This window comes from Oenanthe melanoleuca, chromosome 3, assembly GCF_029582105.1.
Source record: "Oenanthe melanoleuca isolate GR-GAL-2019-014 chromosome 3, OMel1.0, whole genome shotgun sequence".
Classification (NCBI taxonomy): domain Eukaryota; kingdom Metazoa; phylum Chordata; class Aves; order Passeriformes; family Muscicapidae; genus Oenanthe; species Oenanthe melanoleuca.
Genome location: NC_079336.1, coordinates 56,001,010 through 56,019,936, shown reverse-complemented (window position 1 = coordinate 56,019,936; position 18,927 = coordinate 56,001,010). Strand labels below are relative to the sequence as shown.

At 38.1% G+C, this 18,927-nt stretch overlaps 1 protein-coding gene across 1 annotated transcript; it reads right to left on the bottom strand.

The window, feature by feature from the left end:
- Positions 1–10,210: 10,210 nt before the first annotated feature.
- On the bottom strand, positions 10,211–18,565 carry VIP (vasoactive intestinal peptide). Its single transcript, XM_056487291.1, has 6 exons — positions 18,330–18,565; positions 17,805–17,926; positions 16,236–16,376; positions 14,164–14,283; positions 13,415–13,523; positions 10,211–11,872 (listed from the first exon to the last, which is right to left on the bottom strand). The coding sequence occupies exons 2-6, from the start codon at positions 17,915–17,917 to the stop codon at positions 11,864–11,866; spliced, it is 492 nt and encodes a 163-aa protein (XP_056343266.1). The 5' UTR covers positions 17,918–17,926; positions 18,330–18,565; the 3' UTR covers positions 10,211–11,863.
- Positions 18,566–18,927: the final 362 nt, after the last annotated feature.

Below are 18,927 nucleotides of genomic sequence, written 5' to 3'. Positions count from 1 at the left end.
GATTTGACAATTTTCAAAGACATCACTTCCACAGAGTTTTTATAACAGCTGTAGTTAGGCTTTATTTAGCCAAATGCCTGTAATACATGTTTATCTCACTTGCAGTATTGAGCCAGATGTCAAGTGGAAGGCTTGGAGTGATTTTTTTCAGTTGTTTGATTGGAACTTTTTCTGTCTTTCCAGTGTGCTGGTGTGGGTAAGAATACATTTGTAATACATAAAAAATACCAGTGAAATCTGAATAAGTGCCTACAGTTAGAAAGAAGTGTTGATGCATTCAATTATCACAGGAAATATCACCAGTGTATTTTAGTAACATCAAATATTTTAACCCTTTAAACAAAGAGTTTCGTTGAAAATGCTGTAATGTGCCTTCAAAATAATGTCATGAACTGAAAGGGAAAATCAGTGTATCTTCTTTTTTATTTTGTCAATTTCCTTTTTATTAGGCTGGCTGAAGAAAAGATAGGTATATTTTCTATAGGACTGAAATGTGTTCCTTAATGTCTCCTTGCAACATGCAGAAATCATTGACCTGCACTTTCAGTTTAATGGGAAGATCTCAGATGGAGCTAAGGGCTTAGAGAGAGGTAATGGAAGTCAAACTTCCATTTTTTTTCTGAACACAATCTTGCATACAAGAAATATAGACCATGTTGCAAAACACAAAAACAGAATCTACTGCATGATGCTCCATTATTTTGTTTTTTATATTCCATATTTCAGATTACTTTTAAGGTTTTCCTTCTTGAGCTGCAATTTTAGTGCATGATTTTGTCCAAGAAAAGCTGCTTCTGCAAAGAATCATCATGGAGTAGGTGATGTTATACATGCAAACTGAGTTGTAGTAATTTCTTCCATACCTTGAAGATGTAAAATTCTTGTACTTTATGATCTCAGAGGAGGCAAGCAGCCCTTCTGTTCCAAGTCAGTCTCCATTAAAGTCCTGTAATGCACATTAATGCAGTGTTCCTAAGGGAATGCCATGGTGATATTTATCCTTGCTCGCCTACTAAGAAAATCCCTGCCAAGCAGGAGAGGAAGCATCTGTATGTGTGGTGGAGTGACATTTTTATGCTAGCAGATATTCAAGGGCTCTGAAAAGATTCAGATTCAGTAGGAAATGAATTCGGAAAAAAAACACCTGAGGAAAGGCTATTTGACTTTTTTTTTTCTCCTTTAGTTTGGGGGCTTACCTTGACATTTAAAGTAATAAACCATCTGCAAAGTCATGTCTTGTCCAGGAGTGCCATTATAACAAGTTGAACTCTTCCAGATTGGATGGCATAACAACTTAATTGTGGTCTTAATAGATTTCCCAGTTGCTTACTGCAATCAGACCTACCTTTTTAACAGTGCTCATTGCTCATTAATTACATTTCCTCTCTTAATTTCTCAATTTCTTTCCTATTCCTTGAGGAGTATGGAAACCAGTACAACTAATCACCTCTGAATTATGTATGTGAATCATCCCAAAAACACGTGGTTGGGATCTTTCTCTAGGTCAAGAGGCTATTTTAGATACAGAATAATTTCTCATCTTGTGCTAGGGACTTATTGTGAACTTCAGTTCATCCAGAGGCTGTGTTAACAACTGGCTCTTAGGCAGGAATTTTCATTCTAAACTAATTAACATGTCCTAAATCTTAAACTACTATAAATGAGAAATAATTTGAGATGACTGACTCACCTGATCATGCTTTTCTTTCCTATTAAATGCATTTAAACTCTCTGAGCTCTCTACCAAATGGACTTCAATTAACCTAACACCCTGACTGCTATGATTAAATGGATGTGGATAATTTTCTCATACCATGATGCATTATTACATAAGCTTCAAGTTTAAAGATGTTACCTGACACAATGCATTATTTATGTTATTGCAATGGAGTTATGATATGCAAATAGAAAAGCAATTAGAGGCAGAACAATGCCTAAAGGTGGTATCTCTTTTCCCTAATAAATTAATTCAATACAATAGTTCAGCAAATTAGTTCTAAGTAGTACTATACAAAATATCTCAAAATATCAAAATGCTGCATTCCTATCCTAATCCACAGTATAGTAACAGTCAGGTAACTATGACTTTGCAAGTGCTTACAAAGTCCACAGAGAATCCAGGCCTCAAGTGCTCCATTCCTTCCTGTGGAACACAAAACCAAATTTAAAAAGTAAATTCTTTCAGTAAGAAATTTTCTGAAGAGCCATGAAAGCTGGGTTCCAATGACTCACTTTGATGCTCTAATGAACCTGAAGATAATGGGAAACAAAGCTTTGATTAACCATGTTTATGCCTTATGCTGCATGGTTTCCTTCAAAATTGTCATTTTTCCTGGGAGGTCCAACCCTCCCAAGAATTAGAAAGGCAGCTATGGATGCAAAGGTATGTTGGAATATATCTGTATTTATTTTGATGTACACTGAGTGAATTAATAAACATGCAGTATAACATATTTTCCCAATTGTATTTTATTTATCATGCAACAGTAAAAAGGGTGACATGTGTTACATTTTTCTCCCTAAAAATGTAACCTTCCTTCATTTGGAGTGATATTTTTATATGCATGAGATTTCACCATCTCTGGAAGTCTTTTGTGACCTAAAATATTAATTATTCTCTACATTTCTTCATTTATTGATATATTTTAGAAAGTAAAATCAGTACATCTGCAATATTGTCAGCCACCTAAGTTTCTCTCAATCTGTAAATCTATACACCAAAACAGCCAGTGTGAAACTCAGTTATTTTGACAAATAACAGACATCCATAGTGAAAAGTTTTACTATTTGCTGATATGTGATTTTCATTTATGTTGATTTGGAGCAGAGTACTCAGACCCCTTGGATATTCAGGATCTTGTCCTTGCTATTACAGAAGAACCATACCAAATTACCAGTTTCATAAATGCACTAAATTTATGAACTAGCAGCTTAAGATTGGAACTTGCTTCCATAATTTCAGCTCTATGATAGCTAGAAATTTCATCTCATTTCTCATCTAAATTTATTCTCTGCTAACTTACAAACTTTTCTTCCACAAGCATTATCCTTTTTGTTTATGCTTTCTTTCTATATATCTATTCTTGATGGAATAAAAAGGAAATAATGAAAATTATGATAGGAAATCATATTCACTTTTTTATTTTGAAGTTATATTTAAAATAAAAATAAAAACCCAATTCACCAAGCTAATATTTTTAGTACCTATGCATTATATACTTAATATAAGACTCAATGAACAAATACAGAAGTGGTGGTTTTGATTAATTTTACAGTCATAGAAACAGGTCTTCATGTCCATATGATTAAGGAAATATTTTTAAGATCTTCATAACTAAAAGAAATTTAACCAGGAATATGGAATATCAGGAAACATATGAAATCACAATCTTCACAGCAATTAAATGTAACTCTACACAATTACTTTTGATGTAAGTAATAACAGTGAGCTCCATCCAAGATGTGGCTGCAGCAATTGTGCATCTGCAGAAAGGGTCACATTCCTGCAAGCCATAATAATTCAGAGAAGTCATAGACATGCTGGCTCCTTCATCAAAATAGAAAGATAATGGTGTATCTGAAGAATACTTTGCTTTAAAAGTTCTCCAAACATTTTATCCAAAGATGAGCGATTCATTAACTAAATAAATTATCTTCTAAATAAATCAAGTTATTTGAGACACTCTCCAAAATCCAGTCTCTTGGAATTCTTGTTTTCTGGCAGTGAATATTAGCAAAAGGAAAACAAGATCGAAAACATTCATTTGCCTGGGTTACAGTGCAACTAGCTTCAAGAAATCTAAATAAATTTTGGGTGTATGTTTTAATGGTTCAGCTTAAAACTTTCTACCACTGCCAAGTAAATATAGAACATAAGTTCTATTTCAATTTACTCTTATTTGGTTTTATTTTGTTTCCTTGTGCAAAACATTAGCAATATATACCAGTTTAGGGTTGTAGCTAAGCTGCAGAATGCAAAAGGAAAATGACAGCTAGACCACATGTCATTGATAACCCATTTGTACATTTTACTTAAAATTATTGTCTACATGAAAGTCTTTAATCAACACATATCTGAAATGCTATCATAGAAGAAACAGATCAAAAAAACAAAAAAAAAATATTAATTCAATTTTTCCATTAGTTATTTTGGATATGGGGTATTACTCTAGTAGATTTATAGGGTGTGTCTAGTGCATCTAAGCATTAAAAGCCAGAGGATTTTTCCAACATTTGAACTGAAAATTTCAGAAAACTAGACCTAACCAAGACTCTGTTTATAAAGATAACAATGTAGAAACTAGGAAAAAATATGTAAATGCTTAATAATTCTTCAATTAAGTATGAGATTTTACTTAAGAATTAGTGAGATCTCGGATTGCTCTTATTTTTTTCAGTAGCAGATCTTCCACAATGGATAATACTCCACAAAGTTGTCTCTTTCTTGCAGTGTCACTCTATGATGCATCTTCTGATGTAAATAAGTTACAATGAGATGTTCTTTCAAATTTGTTTATTTCCAGTAATAATAAGAAGCCTAAAATAATAATAAGTACTCAGGGAAATACACACTAGGGAAAAAAATCTCGACCAGTCAGATCTAGCCAAAAAGAATGCTCTTTACTCTGTGTCTATGTCTGAGTTTGGAATACTGTGGTTCCAGAGCCTGCCAAAACTCCTCTATCGATACACAGCTCTTGCAAAATGTAATCACACAAATGTAGGTTATAACAGCTTAAAATCTTTTTTTAATTTTACCAGAAAGAGTGTAGAAGTCCTTGAAACCATAATATTTTCTGCTGTTGTCTGCTGTTGCAGGTACAGAGTAAAGCTGTGGCAGGAAAGGTTCATTGATTTCTTCACTTTTTAACAGAAAATAATTTAACAGTCTGTATGCATTATAATTATGTAGCATGCTGTTTTTACACTGAGGAGTATCATTCAACAAACAAAAATTAGTATAAAACCTAACACATCTTTGAAGCAGAATTTCTGATAGATTTCTCTCAGGGTATTGTAAAGAGGTAATGTAATTAGAAATTTAGCATAGAACATTTATATGGATTAGTTCTTTTTACAGAGATAAGTTGTCTAGTGGCCATGGACTTTTTTACTAATCAGATCCTGCAAGCCTATTTATAAAGCATAGCCTAGTAAAAGTCCCATTGAAATGTCATTCTGACTTTACCAGGTGAAGTTCTGTTTGTTCCAACACCGAAAAGCAATCTAATTACCTCGTATATGATTCCAGAACCCTTCAGAACATTGTAAATGTGAAAAAGCTATTCAACAGTGCTAAGGCTAGGGAAATGAAATTTTGAATTAGCCATTCTTTGGTAAAATACATTTAAATGGAGACTGAAAGTTACAGAATGTGCAATACCCAATTAAATTTGATCTTTACAGAAGCAAACCCCTTCTCTATGAAATAGGGTACATTGAGCACTTGTATTCTCACCTCTACTGAACAGAGTATGAATCATAAATCAAAGAGTGATGACCCAAGTAGTCTACTCAGCTGGATTTCTTTATTCCTGCACAGCAGTAGACTAATGATCCAGAAGGTAATCCCTGCTGTAATCCTTTAGCTATGGATGAAAGGAGACCCTCAGCCTTTTAGCATCACTGGCACTACACTTTAGCATGATATTTTAATATACATGACATAAATACAAAAATGAGTGCTTGTCTGGCTCTCTTCCATCTTCATTTTGAAGAATTAATGTGGATGACAGGCCAGTGTGTGAGCTGTACTACTCACTACTCACAGGGCAAGCCAGAGGACATATATCTGTTTTCACCCTAATCTCCTTGATAGTGTGCTAGGGCTTTGCTGTGAACTGATCTCCATTTTCCCTTCCTTAGGCTGCCAAAAGTCAGCAAAGAACCAGGGCTGGTCCTGCTGCCACCTGTCTGTCCAGTATCACAGAGGATGGAAGGGCAGCATGGGGGCTGCATTTGTCACTTCCCTTGGCTGCAGGTTAATGAAGTTGAATTAAAAACACAGGCTATAGCCATGTGAAAAGGATGCAGGAATCTAGGTGAAACTACCCATTAATCTGGGCAGTTACCTTTTTAAGAATGGAGTTTTGCTTTACATGCATTTCAGATTGAATTGTCTCTCCCTCCACTCACTCCAGAAAAGGCACCCTTATATCAAGTGCGTGGTGAATCTGTTTTCTCAGCTTTAGAAATGTTTCACAAATGTTTGAGAAGTAACAACAAAAAAAAATAGGCAGACTGAAAACTCAGCTCTTCCAAGACCTTCAAGACAGAGGCCTTCAAAACCACTAGTCAGTTTTCCTAAATGTCTGCAATAAAGAAGAGACTTTCAGATTAAGTTAGCAAAAGTAATTTAGGAGTGTTAAACTCATTACAGAACATGAGCCCACTGAGCATGGGGCTCCAGCACAGTCTTGTAAATAAAGATTTGTTTACAAGATTAGACAAGACAAACCATTTCTTCAGCCTAACAAAGCAGGGCTGGGAGGGAAAAGCAATCTATAAATACATTTAGGAAGACAAGTCCCCGGGAAGAGTAATGGTACTCCTAAAATAGGGAGATTTGGATGGTAAGAAATGTTCAAAAAGATGTAGGTCAGTTTAGGCTGCCAGTAAAAAGAAGGTTGCCAATAAGTACAGCTGCTAGATCTGTACAGCAGCAGAATTAGGGGACAAACAACCCAGCTGTGCTCCTGAGGGAGTTTGCTAAGTTAATGAATGGACTTGCACGATGTGAGGTCCTCTGACAGCAAGAGATTGCTATTTCTTCTCAAAGCAAAAGTCTTAAACCTACAGGAAACAAACAGCTCTGTATAAACTAAGTTTTACATCAGGTACTTTTTTGAACATATACTCTTCACCTGTTCTACCTCAACATTTACCAGTTTCTTCTGCCTTACTACAAGCTCAATACCAGAGCTCCGACACCAGCTTTGGAACCCCAAGTACAATGCACTGCTGTGGAAGGAATCACCAGATGGGACTGAAACTGTTGACACCAAATCTTGAACTTTCAAACTCTTCTTTCTTTTTAAACAAGACTTAGTCTTTCTGCATAAATTATAAATCCTTAGCCTTTTCACGAAGAGTCTTCCTAGAATGCAGTAGTTTGCTTTCTATACTCCCTAATAAGAGAAAATTGCTTGCTTAAACCAGTGTGCAGATGTTCTGGCTGTGATTATGGGAAGAGGGACTGTCTGAAAAACAAAGATTAAGAACTGTGTTAAAATAGAAACAAATGGTGATAAGACATCTGTCAAACATACTTGTGGCCACTTTCTGTGAAAAGCAATTCAACAGTGTATAAAACAAGCAAAGAACTAGGAGCCTCCCAGGCTTCATATAAATGAATTCTCTGTCATAAAACTGATATGTAATAACTTAATACCTCCCAGTCAACAGCTTTGCTATTTCATAAGCTACTGACAAAAGTTGCTGCTCTGAGTATGTTTCCTAAGTAGAAAGGTCTTCACAGATGTATCTCATCTAACAGAAGACAGTGAGTTTTCAGATATTTTTTCTGCTTTCCCGCCATTCCACAAATAGGATATGTGTTGGATAAATTCTGACTAGAAAACTACTAAATAACTGCATCTACATACTAAAAGCATTTGTATTTCATGTTTAGAAATAACTTAAGCTATTAGAATCTGTGGTCTCATTGAAACGTTCAGAGCAGTTCTAGAAAATTATTTTATGCACCCTTCTCATGTACATTCTTCTAAGCATATTATCCTGTGCGAAAGTTGATTTAATACTAAATAATCTGATCAGTGGGGAAGAACAAGATAATTTTATTCTTTTTTTCATCTCATTATGGAAACAGCCCCCATTCTTTCCCAAAAATATGCTCTACTGAAAATACTGTTCTTACCATGATAACGTTGATATTTAGATATTTATCTCTTTTTATTGTATCATTATGATTTATGGAACTTTCAGTTTAATTTTGAATATTCAGTCATATTTTTATTTACAAGTATTGAATAATAAAGTTTTTGAAAATATTTACCCTCACAAGGAAAAATTGTTTCTTTTTCCCTCCCTAAGTGGCCTACATATATGTGTGTGCAAAACTGATATAAAACCTTTCCTACTTGTTTACACCAGAAGAAGAATATGCATGAAATTGTTCTTTGGACTTTTAAAAGATTGGTGTAAAAGATAGGTGCCTAGTTTCCTACTTCCAGTTCTAAACCAATTTGGCAAGCTGGCAAGCAATTTGTCTGTGACTGCCTCAGATGAGAAAAGAGAAAATCTGGAAATATTGCAGTTGCCTGAGCCAAGCCAAGCCCCGGGAGGACACGAGTTCTGTGTGATGTATCCAAGGAGAGGTCTGTCTTCTCACAACAAATGGGAAGTCTCCAGTGCTAAATCAGGGACTGTTTGTGAGCAGGAGAGGCTGCTCCTGCAAATCTGGCTGTGCCAGGTTCTCTGCAATACTCCTCTCCATCAACAAGTTCTTAGATTGCTGCGCCCTAAACTTAAATTCTGCTCCAATTGCTCTCATCAAAAGCAAAGGTATATATTCATACACCAACGTTGCAAGGCAACAGTGAGATTATTAAAGTGTGGGAAAGCCTGTGGTAAGTGGGAGGAGGGAGAGAGAAAATTAGGAAATATAAAAGAGGTAGTGGAAAGCATAAGTAATATCACTAAAAGGAGTTGGCAGCCTTTTCCATCTCCCTGCCCCAAATATTTTGCAAGCAAATAAATTATTCCTATATGCATACATCTCTTTCCTAAAGTTCCATCTTTGGGGAGAATTCAATATGCCTATACACAAAATTATAACTAAGCTTTGGATCAAAGCTACCCATTTCTGTAGTTTTAAATAGAAATTTTTTCTCTGACTCTCAAGGTGGAACAAACACTCATAGCCCCTCAAATCCATTTAAAATATCAGAGGAGCTGTTAGGGTTTTATTAGTTTTTAATGTGCTTTACTGGCTGCAATCTTAAATTATTTTGTCAACTTCTGTAATTCTCATGGTGTTATACACAATTCTGACTGTTCTTGAATGGATGATGAATGCACAGATGCACACAAGCATGCAAATCCTCTCTATGGATTTGGGACCAAAAACGATCCTCTTCTAGTGAAATGCACTTAAAGGTGATTCTGTACTTTCTTTAAGAGCTCCAAAGGGAACCTTTAAAAAGCAAACCCCATTTGATAAAACAAAAACTAAGTACTTCTATCCTGTGAGACCACAGGTATTCCTACTGTATGTTAGAAGTGAAATTCTGAAGAAATATGAAGACATTTTCCTTTAATATATACCCCAATAACCCATCACAGTTTTATTCCTTGCTCCCCAGTGGTCGCATTCTCCCTCTCAGTGGTGCTGCTCTAAATCTCCTGGGTATTTTTTTTTTCCCTCCTAGCAGTTGTCCTGACATTCCCTTTGGGACTGACTTGTTCATTCTCCTAATAATGACATGTTTGATTCCACCCTTAAGATATTTTTGCAGATGGGCTGAAAACTTGAGTCATTCAGTGAAACGTTCCAATTTCTCTTCAATTTTGTCATTTAACCTTACCATGAGCGCTTGCCCATGAGCTTGAGGTGAACAATGTTACCTCTTCTTCAATTAACTCCTCTCATTGCATTAATGGGGCTTTAAATCTCCTATGGAAAGTCAAAGGTTGCTATAACAAGTTAAAAGCCATCCTTTAATAGAAATACCAAGCCAAAGGTATTATTCTGTACCTTAGTGCCTCTCCTGTCAGTGCTAGATTTTGCTACAATGTACACAAAATTCAGCATGCTTTTTAGACTGTCACTATGTGTTAATAACCCCAGAGGATGCAACCATGGTATCACTGAATTATTACAATGTGTGTGTGTGTGTATATCTATATATATGGTTTCCTAATAATGTCTCTGTTTTCTTCTCCATTGTCATGTAACAGAGAAAATACAGGTTCTATATTCTGCAGTTTTCTATGGAGACCAAAATATCAGGAATATTGGGAAGGTAATATATTAGACATGGAAGACAAGGTCTTCCATCAGATGCCTTATTGGTAAGCTGGAAATAAAAAAAAAATAATGAAAAGAAATGTTTAGGAAAAAATTATTTCTGGAATTGTGTACTCAAAAGTTTGATTTCTCCAAAGTTTGTTACTTTAAATTGAGTGAACGACATACATTTAAAAAGAATTCTGTGTATAGAGGCCATATGCAGCTTTGCTTCTGGTTGGTTTTTTTCACTTATTTTTTAATGATTATATCTCGCAGAAATACTAACATAGTTCAAACTACATTGAGGAATATTTTTAAGAAAGTTTTATAGCATGAGTCTGTTAGTATCCTTCAAGTATTTACAAAGACGTTTTTGCTTTCAGATGTTCATAATATGATAGGAATTGGGGGTGGAAAACAACTTTTCAAGAGATGATTCAAAATTATGTCTTTTGTGAAAATATAACTTTTGTGAACCACTCATTGGCTTAGGCTAAAATAGATTCTGTCAAGGATAGATAGAAATAGCAATATTAGCACCTGATCTGTGAAAGCTGGTTATCTTTTGACATGCAGTTGCCAATATTAAAAAAAAAATTGTGAATCCAAGGGCTACATATTTATGAGAACTAGTCTCCATAAATCTCAGATTTTATCATGTTAGAAGTTTCTTTCTAAATGAGAACAGTAAACTTGCAAGTGAAACTTGCAAATCAGTTTTATCACTATGTGTGCATAAGTAAGATTTATAAATAAACTTGAAATTCCAAATTGAGCTTGTAAGTAGGTCTGATAAGTTTTTCTACTTTCTACATCAGTGCTGTGAATCAAACAGCTGCAAATTTTCAGTTCCATTGTCATCTACAACAATAGAAAGCTACAGAAAAGGGGACTGCAGATTTATTTACTTGTCATTCTAAAATCATATAGCATAAATCAGTTAAAAATATCATCTTCCTGCTGTATAGACAGCAGGGACCTCTGCTGTTCCAGGTAACTGTAGCACTGATTCAAACCAGTAATAGCTTGCCATGATAATAAAATGATTTATTGGCTGCATATTTTGTAAATTACATTCATTTTGAAAAAATAGTAAACTGTCTTCAGGTTTATTTTATATATAAGCAATAGTTTCATCATCAAAGCTACAGACAATTAAATGTAGAAGAACTGATGACTTTAGGCATCAAACAAGTTAAAAGATTGCATTCTTTTAGTACTTTGTCAGCTCCAAATCATCTGAAATACAACTGAAAATAAAGGAGACATTTCTGGTCTTAATATAATTAGATATTGTGAAATATTAAAAATATGAACCAGAAGTAAAGATAATGCTGGAGGTCAAAAAATTTTTAATTCTTATTCATTTTTTCTAGTTGCTTGGCAAACTGCTAGAAAAGCATTCCCTTTTGCTTGGTAAAAAACCTTCACAGATCTTAAAAGCAGTAAAAGCAGTTTTACATACTTTGAACATTCTTCTCCTCTTGTTGTTACATATTCTTTATGAGGCTATCAAGAAATGTTTCCTTAGTATTACACGTTAGTCTGAAGTTGTAAATCACCTAAAATAAGCCAATTAATTAGTCATGATGGGCTCTTTTCAGCTGCACACTCATTTTCAAATGAATTTATTGAAGTAAAGGATTTACAGCATATGGACTCACAGACTTCTCATGAGTTAAACTGGCATCCATATGTACAGCTTTCAGTAGAGAACTCTAGAGTAATATTTACAATGTAAATATCAACTTTTATTACGTAAGAAACAAATATATCACAACTTTCACTTCACAACATATTTTGTTCTGGTTTGATGACTAAAGTCATCTCTTTGAAATACTATGTGGAACTCAAAAATAGCTTGTTCTTGTCATAGACTTTACCAGATGTCCTTCAGAGGTCCTGAAAAGCAAAGGAGAGATGTGCTTTAGAAGTCACTTTTGCAAGCAGTTGCATCGTGAGGTGTATGAGGGCAGACAGCAGGCAATGAGTAACACTTGATATAAAACAATTGCTGCACTTGGGACTGACAAGCTGAGATGTGGCTGCTCACAGGAGTTTGGTGGGCATTACAGTCAGACAAGACCATGGGATGAGAACAGTTGAAGAACTAGAGAACAATGTTACTGCAGCTTAGCCTACAGCACAGAACTGCTCACTTTGAAAAAAACTGTATCCTTGAAATGGACACACAAATTCAGGCTGCTCAGTCCATACTATATTAGCAACTGAGCACTGCAATAAAATGACAAGTAACAGTTGGGACTGATTCACCTGCAGACAGATCTGCCTCATCAGTAAAGTCAATAAAAATGGAAAGGACTGAAAATATTTTCAGAAAGACATCTGTGACCTGCTGCACCATTTCTCCCTTGGTTAATGCCAGAACTTTGAGAATGTGCAAAATCCAAAGCATATATTTTTTGCATTAATCTTGTCTGGAAAAAATATTTCTTTCCAGAATAATGTTGTTTACAAATTATTTATTTCCTCAATGCATAAGAAGTTTATGTCCTTTCTAACCTTCGGGAACCTTAGAGGAAATGCCACATTTGTGGAAAAGAAAAGACCATGTTTTCATTTTGTTTCACTCTTGAAAGGAAATGTCTTTTTTTGGGGCAGGGAGGATGGGTGGTTGGGGATGATATAAAAAAAGACATTTCTCTAAGTTTTATCTTCAAGAATAGCCTTTTAATATTTTTTCTTACTTTTTGAGATAGAGTTGAATGAAAAAAAAACTATCCTATCATCAATTTCATAATACACTTTCAACAATACCAAGCCAAATTCACTTCTACCTTACCCTATCAACATCATGTTTTTGCAAGAGTTGATGTAGAATGGTTTACATTTCAGTAAACCAAAAAAAAAAAAAAAAAAAAAAAAAAAAAAAATTGTGAATGACTTCAGAAAAAATAGTAGTAGCTGAATGGAAAACAGTAACTGTAAGATCTTCATGTCAAATACTTTCTTAATGCATTAAGTTCTTGCTGATCTTGCTGATGCTCTCAGTTCTAGGGGCAACTTCTTTCTAATGAAAAAGATGTTAAATAAAAGCTGCAGCATTTTTTTAATTAAAAGAAATATCCTCAAGTTTGTTCTCTGAAGAAATAATGATCTTTGTAATTAAAAATGAGTCACTTCTGATTTTATGCTGCAGTGCACACTGGTTGAAACACCCAAGTGAGTTAGGTGCATTATGAACAGCGCTATTTAATTAGGAATTTTCAACAGCAGCAATCATGGGATAACTTAAAGCTTATTATTAAAATTATTATTTTATTCTGACACAATCTCGTAGAAACATAAAGCTTTTCATGGAACATAACTCCCTTTCCTAGATTATTCTGATTTTCTGATAGGCCACAGTTCATCTACTATTAATCTCATTTTATGGGTCAAGTCAAGTAACAGGTAGCAAGAGAAAAGACAATCTTGGCATACCAGTGGGAGGTGGCTCAGCAGCTCATCTACAGATTCGTAGTTTTCTGAAAAGGACGGTTCAAGAAGTTCTGCTTCATCTCGAAGTTTAGCAGGATTTAGCTCTTCCTGGCTGTTGTGGAAAGAAACAAGTTTTATTGCTCTCAGAAGAAAAAGCAAAGCAAGCACAAACCTCCTTCTAACTGTAGCTTTTGCACCTTTTCTTACACTTAAAGTGTTACAGAACATGTGAAACAGCATGTTTAATCAATAAAGAGACATGATATTTAAAAGCAGTTGTCTAAATGAGTGAATATACAAACAGAATACAAGGTCTACTAAAACATATGCTGGCACATTTTGCCTAGGACATATAGCCCTTCAGAGATTTTCAAATTTTCATTTCATGTGTTTACAGAGAGGCAAATTTACAACATATTTCTTGATAAAAATGTTGTTAATGTTCCGTGGGTTTTTTTCTTTAGGAAGATTTTTTTCTAAATAAAAACAATTTAAGAATCTGTTGGAAGATTTTTAAACTTGCCAGATGCCATCTCCTCTTTATTCTTCTATTCTAATCTGATCTGGTGTCTGTTCCAGTCAGGGAAAAAACATTGTCTGTATGTGAAAACCATGCTATAAACTATGCTATCAAGTCATTAACGTTCAGTGCTTTTTGCTTGTCCTCTCTGTATACATACATGCATGCAGCCCTTTTCTGTCTTAATGCCATAGAAGTATGGAAAGAATATATATGTGCTTTCCTGTAGTACCTTCTTTTTCCAGTTAAAACTGAGTTTAAGTATTTCTTCACAGCCATCTGCTTTCGAAAGCGGCTGTAGTTGTCGGTGAAGACAGCATCAGAGTGGCGCTTGACAGGACTGTCCTGGGAGCTGCCAATACAACAATCACAGAGGAAAAATTAAGAGACTATATTCACTGTTAAATGAGTGAAATAAACTTTATGATACCGATTAGCCTAATAAAATCAAATTTTCATTTCAGCTTCCATTCCCATCTATGACTTTGGATCTTTCTTCTGCTGAAAAGAAGCCACTGCTTCCACTGCTCACTATAAATTTTAATAAAAAAGATCAAACTCCAAATATTGTTATTCAGCCTTTTGGGGTACACCTTCCACCGACTCTTTTCTCAGTTTTGCCATGGCCTAGGATACGCAGTCAATGATTTCTAGACTCCTTGTCCCAGAAGTTCTGCAAGATCAAGTGGTTAAATGTGGATTTCTGACTCTCTACTGCCTGCTCTCACACCCCAGGTTGCACCTTTTAATAAACAGATTTTATTCTAATTTCTGTCATTTGTGGGGATATATTTCAGTACAATGCCAAGGTACAACCTAGTTTAAGTTGCAATAAGTTCTTAAAGGACCTCATCACTGTTCACATCGAACTCAGTGGAGGTGGAGACTGCCACTGAGGAAAGTTAAGAGTGCATCATCACATAAGTAGCTATAAATGCTTGTTCTAAGGTTTCAGAAGGCAAAACACACCTTGTGAAAGCCAAACCTAGAGGCCTTTTCTTTGTGCATAATCTTGGGAAATGTCAGGGTGTTCTCTTTTAAATGGTCTGCTTTAGTTTACAGCATATGAGAAACTGGAACTGTATGTTCTGGTACAAAAGCAGCACTGACATAAATGGAGGACCTAATTTTTACTCAGCTTTTGAGCATATGAAGTAGGCACTCAGTGGTATTGTCACAGTGGCTCCACAGTTGCTGCTTATGGTTTTGAAAACAAGGAAAGTATACAGTGATCCTACCCAGCACTCTGTGCCCATTAGTTTATTAATGTATTGGTCTGGAAGTTGTAGCCAGACCCCTAGTCTATGAATTTGCCTCATTCTTTTTTGAATTCTGCTGCAATACAGATTTCACAAACAACTGTCAAAGTGTTCTACAGCAGGAAAAAACTATACCTTTACATTTTCCCTATAAACCAATAATTTCTCAATTTCATTGTGAATTTTCCTGTTGTTAAGTACTGAGTAATCAATCACTTTGTATTTACTTTTGCCACTCATCCACCAAGCTAGTAAAAACACTACCAAAAAAAGGAACTAGCAATTCAGCATGATAATGATTAGAATATTTCCAGTACACATTATTCGTGCTTTATGCAGTGTCTGTTTCTCTACCTCTCACAGATGTGTCAGGAATAAATAGTAACATACTCACTTAGCAATATCACTAAATACTTATACAGGATTTTCAGCTCCCCCATAATTATATAAGCTCCTCTTTCGGTATCTCTAAATCACAAAAAGGAGGCCTTGGATACAGAAGTGTAAAAAAATTGCCAATAATGCCAGCTAGGAAAAAAATCTACCTATAGTAAGTGCCACCTCACCTAACTCGTTTTCTAATAAGCGAATGCAGATATCTCTTCACAGCAAATTTAGCCAAAAGATGGCTGTAGACACTGGTGAAAATTCCATCAGCATGCCTTGCATTTCTGAAATGGACAATAAATAAACTCTACAATACAGCCTGGGTTCATACAATTTTGATAATGTTCATTTTGTAAACACACTGCTTTCCTTAATTTAATTATTGTACATCTTAAAGGAAACTAATTTCATAAAATAACTTCCAGATTTTCGCAATATACTTTTTTACTTCTTTCTGGAAAGTGAATGCCAGAATGGCAATAAAATCAACATTTCTGCCAACATCCCTACTCCTACCACTATTCAAGCAGCGGCTGTGGGATTTTCTTCTGTAATTGAGTCTTCCTTTCCTAATTGTCAGTTTGAAAATGTGAATGATTTTTTGGCAGAAATCAAGTAGTCCATCATCTTTTGTATTTATGATAATAAAGAAACTCACCTATCAATAATTCTGGACAGATCAAAATAGAATTTCTCATTTTCAGGTAGTGTGCTCTGCAAAATATCTGATTCTGACTTTAATGACCCACGGGCATGGTCAGGTTCACTGGCTCCATCAAATGACATTCTGTTTCCCAATCTGTTGGAGAAAGAAACCATGTAAAGTACAGCTAGCTGAGGACATGAGACACTTCACTAGAGTTAACATTCCAGTTTATGTCAAAATGCATACCCACCTACTTTAATCGGTAAGGCTCTTCAAAGAAATCTGGATAATTCAAAAATCACATTCAGATAGAATCCATGCTTAATTGTAGATAATTGATATAACAGATCCTTCTCTCAAATTCATATTTTCTAGATAAATGTTGTCACTGAATGCAATTTATTCCAGTGCATAACATATGACAATCACAGCACAAGTGACAACTATGAAGCTTTTCCTAACAACTGTATTTTGTATAAATGATGAAATTAACAGCCTCTACCCAAGTGAAAACTGTTCCTGAGATGTACTTACCTCCCAGTTAAAATATAAAATATGCATTAAAATGCAGAACGAAACAGTTCTTAGGCCTTCTCCAAAGAAAGCAAATACACCAAGAACCTCAAACTAAATAAAAAGTGCAGTTATGTATCTCTACATGTTTTTATTCTCTCGTGTCAGAAGCTAAAAATTCTTCACATTTGATCTTTAAAAATGTATCATGGCAATTTCTCTGTATGAACTGACGTACAGTTACTTCAGATTTTCGTAAGCTGCAGTTTCTTATGAAGTGTCATATTTTATCAAGAGCAGTCTGACTGCATAGCAGTAGTTCGGCATCATTCCTTCTGGCTGCTCTGATATTCTGTGGCACACAAGAGGCTCCCATCATTGTAGGAAACCCTTGCACGTGATGACATGCAGAAATCACATACTAAAACTAAGATAGCTCTTGTTATTTTAAAGTCACTATTAGCACTGTTTATATATCTGATTCATGTAAGTCTTCTGACTGGTAATAAAAAGGTGCAAAGTTGCTGTGTAAAATGAACCAGCTCAAGTCACACCTTTTGGTCCTTCTACACTTTATGTTCCTCTTACCTAAATGCAAACCGTACCGTTCTGCCATCAGATTCAATTTAGCTGGACCACTAACAGCAACTTCAGCCGAAGCAAGCAGAGGTGCAAAGCCAACCCTCCGCTCTGTGCCCACGGACCCGTTCCCATCCCGGGGCTCACCGTGAGCCGCATCCCGTCCGAACCCGCACACACGGCGGGCACCGTGGGGCAGCCAGCCCGCGGGGCAGCGCGGCTGCAGCCCCTCCGGAGCTGAGTGCGTGTCCGGGGGCTTTTCCAGGGTGGGTTCGGCGGGCACCGACCGCAGCCCGGCACCGGGATAACACCCGACGGGAGGCGCCGCACCGCGCGCTCTCGGGAGGGCGCAGCGGAGGATTGGCGCTGCTCACAGCCCCGTCGGGCAGCGGCCGGGGCTGGGCAGGTCCGTGCGGGCGGAGGGGCGCGGAGCGGGGCGCGGAGCGGGTTTGGAGCGGGTTCGGAGCGCGGAGCGGAGCGCGGCCTTACCGCGGCACGGCAGGGAAGGCGGCGCCCCGCGGGGGCAGCGCCCGCGCCCGCCAGCAGAGGGCGCTGAGGAGGGCGAGGGCGAGCAGGAGCGGGGAGGCGCCGCGGTGCTCCATGGCCGCCACCTGCGGAGGGAAGAGCGCAGCCGTCACCCTCCGACCCGGCCCGCAGCGGGGCACCGGGCCTTCGCCCCGCTCCCAGCCCCTGTCCCTGTCCCGAACGACGCCGCCGGCCAGCAGGGTGGCGATGGCGGGGGAGCTGCCGGCGGTCAGGGAGCGCTGCCATCCCCGAAGGCGACCCCCGGCCCGGTGCGAGGGGCAGCGGTGCCCGGGACTCGACAGCTCAAGCGGTAACAAGGGAGGGTCCCGCCCCGGCTGCCCTGGGTTTTCAGAGCTCTCCCCGCTCCCCGACGGCCGGAATGTCCTCCGTGCAGGTCCGGGAGGGGAGAAGAGGAGCGAGGGTGCGGGACGGGGACATCGTTCCTCATCCGCTGGAAGTTGCCGCTGTGGCTGGGAGAAAGTTACTCACGGAGCCGCGAGTCCGTCGGTGGGTCTGGCTGGGCGGGCGCGGAGCGGAGCGGTGCTGGGGCAGTGCGCCCTGCTCCGCGGCGCGGCTGCCGGGGCGGCGGCAGAGGGTGAGGAGGAGGATGAAGAGGAGGGCTCCGTCTCGCCGCACGCTCTGAGCTGCCCGCCGCGCCACCGCGTTTTATAGCGTTTACACGTTTCTGCTTCCAAAGGAGCAATCACGTTACTGGAGAGACGTCACCCTTCCCAAGGGGACGGTCGCTTTGCTCAGGACAGTCAGAGACTTATATTTAACACATGAGCAGTCGTGTACCTCTTCCCCCTTCCCCTCATCACCCCCCCTCCCCCCGGCCATTATTTGATTTATGTTAATGACACTGTTTTGGAGGAGCGGAGCCCCGTCGGAGGGGTGATTCCGCCTCTCCAGGCGGGAGAACAGGCGCCCGTCGGGTCTGCGGGACACGCCACACCGCGCATCCCTGCCCGCAGCGGGATGGCCGGAGCGAAGGGGGCTGCGCTCCCGGGGCCCTCCGCTCCCCCACACTCCCCCAGACCCCGGGCTTCCCCGAGGAGCCCCTTTCCCTGGCTCCCGGCAAGTGTTT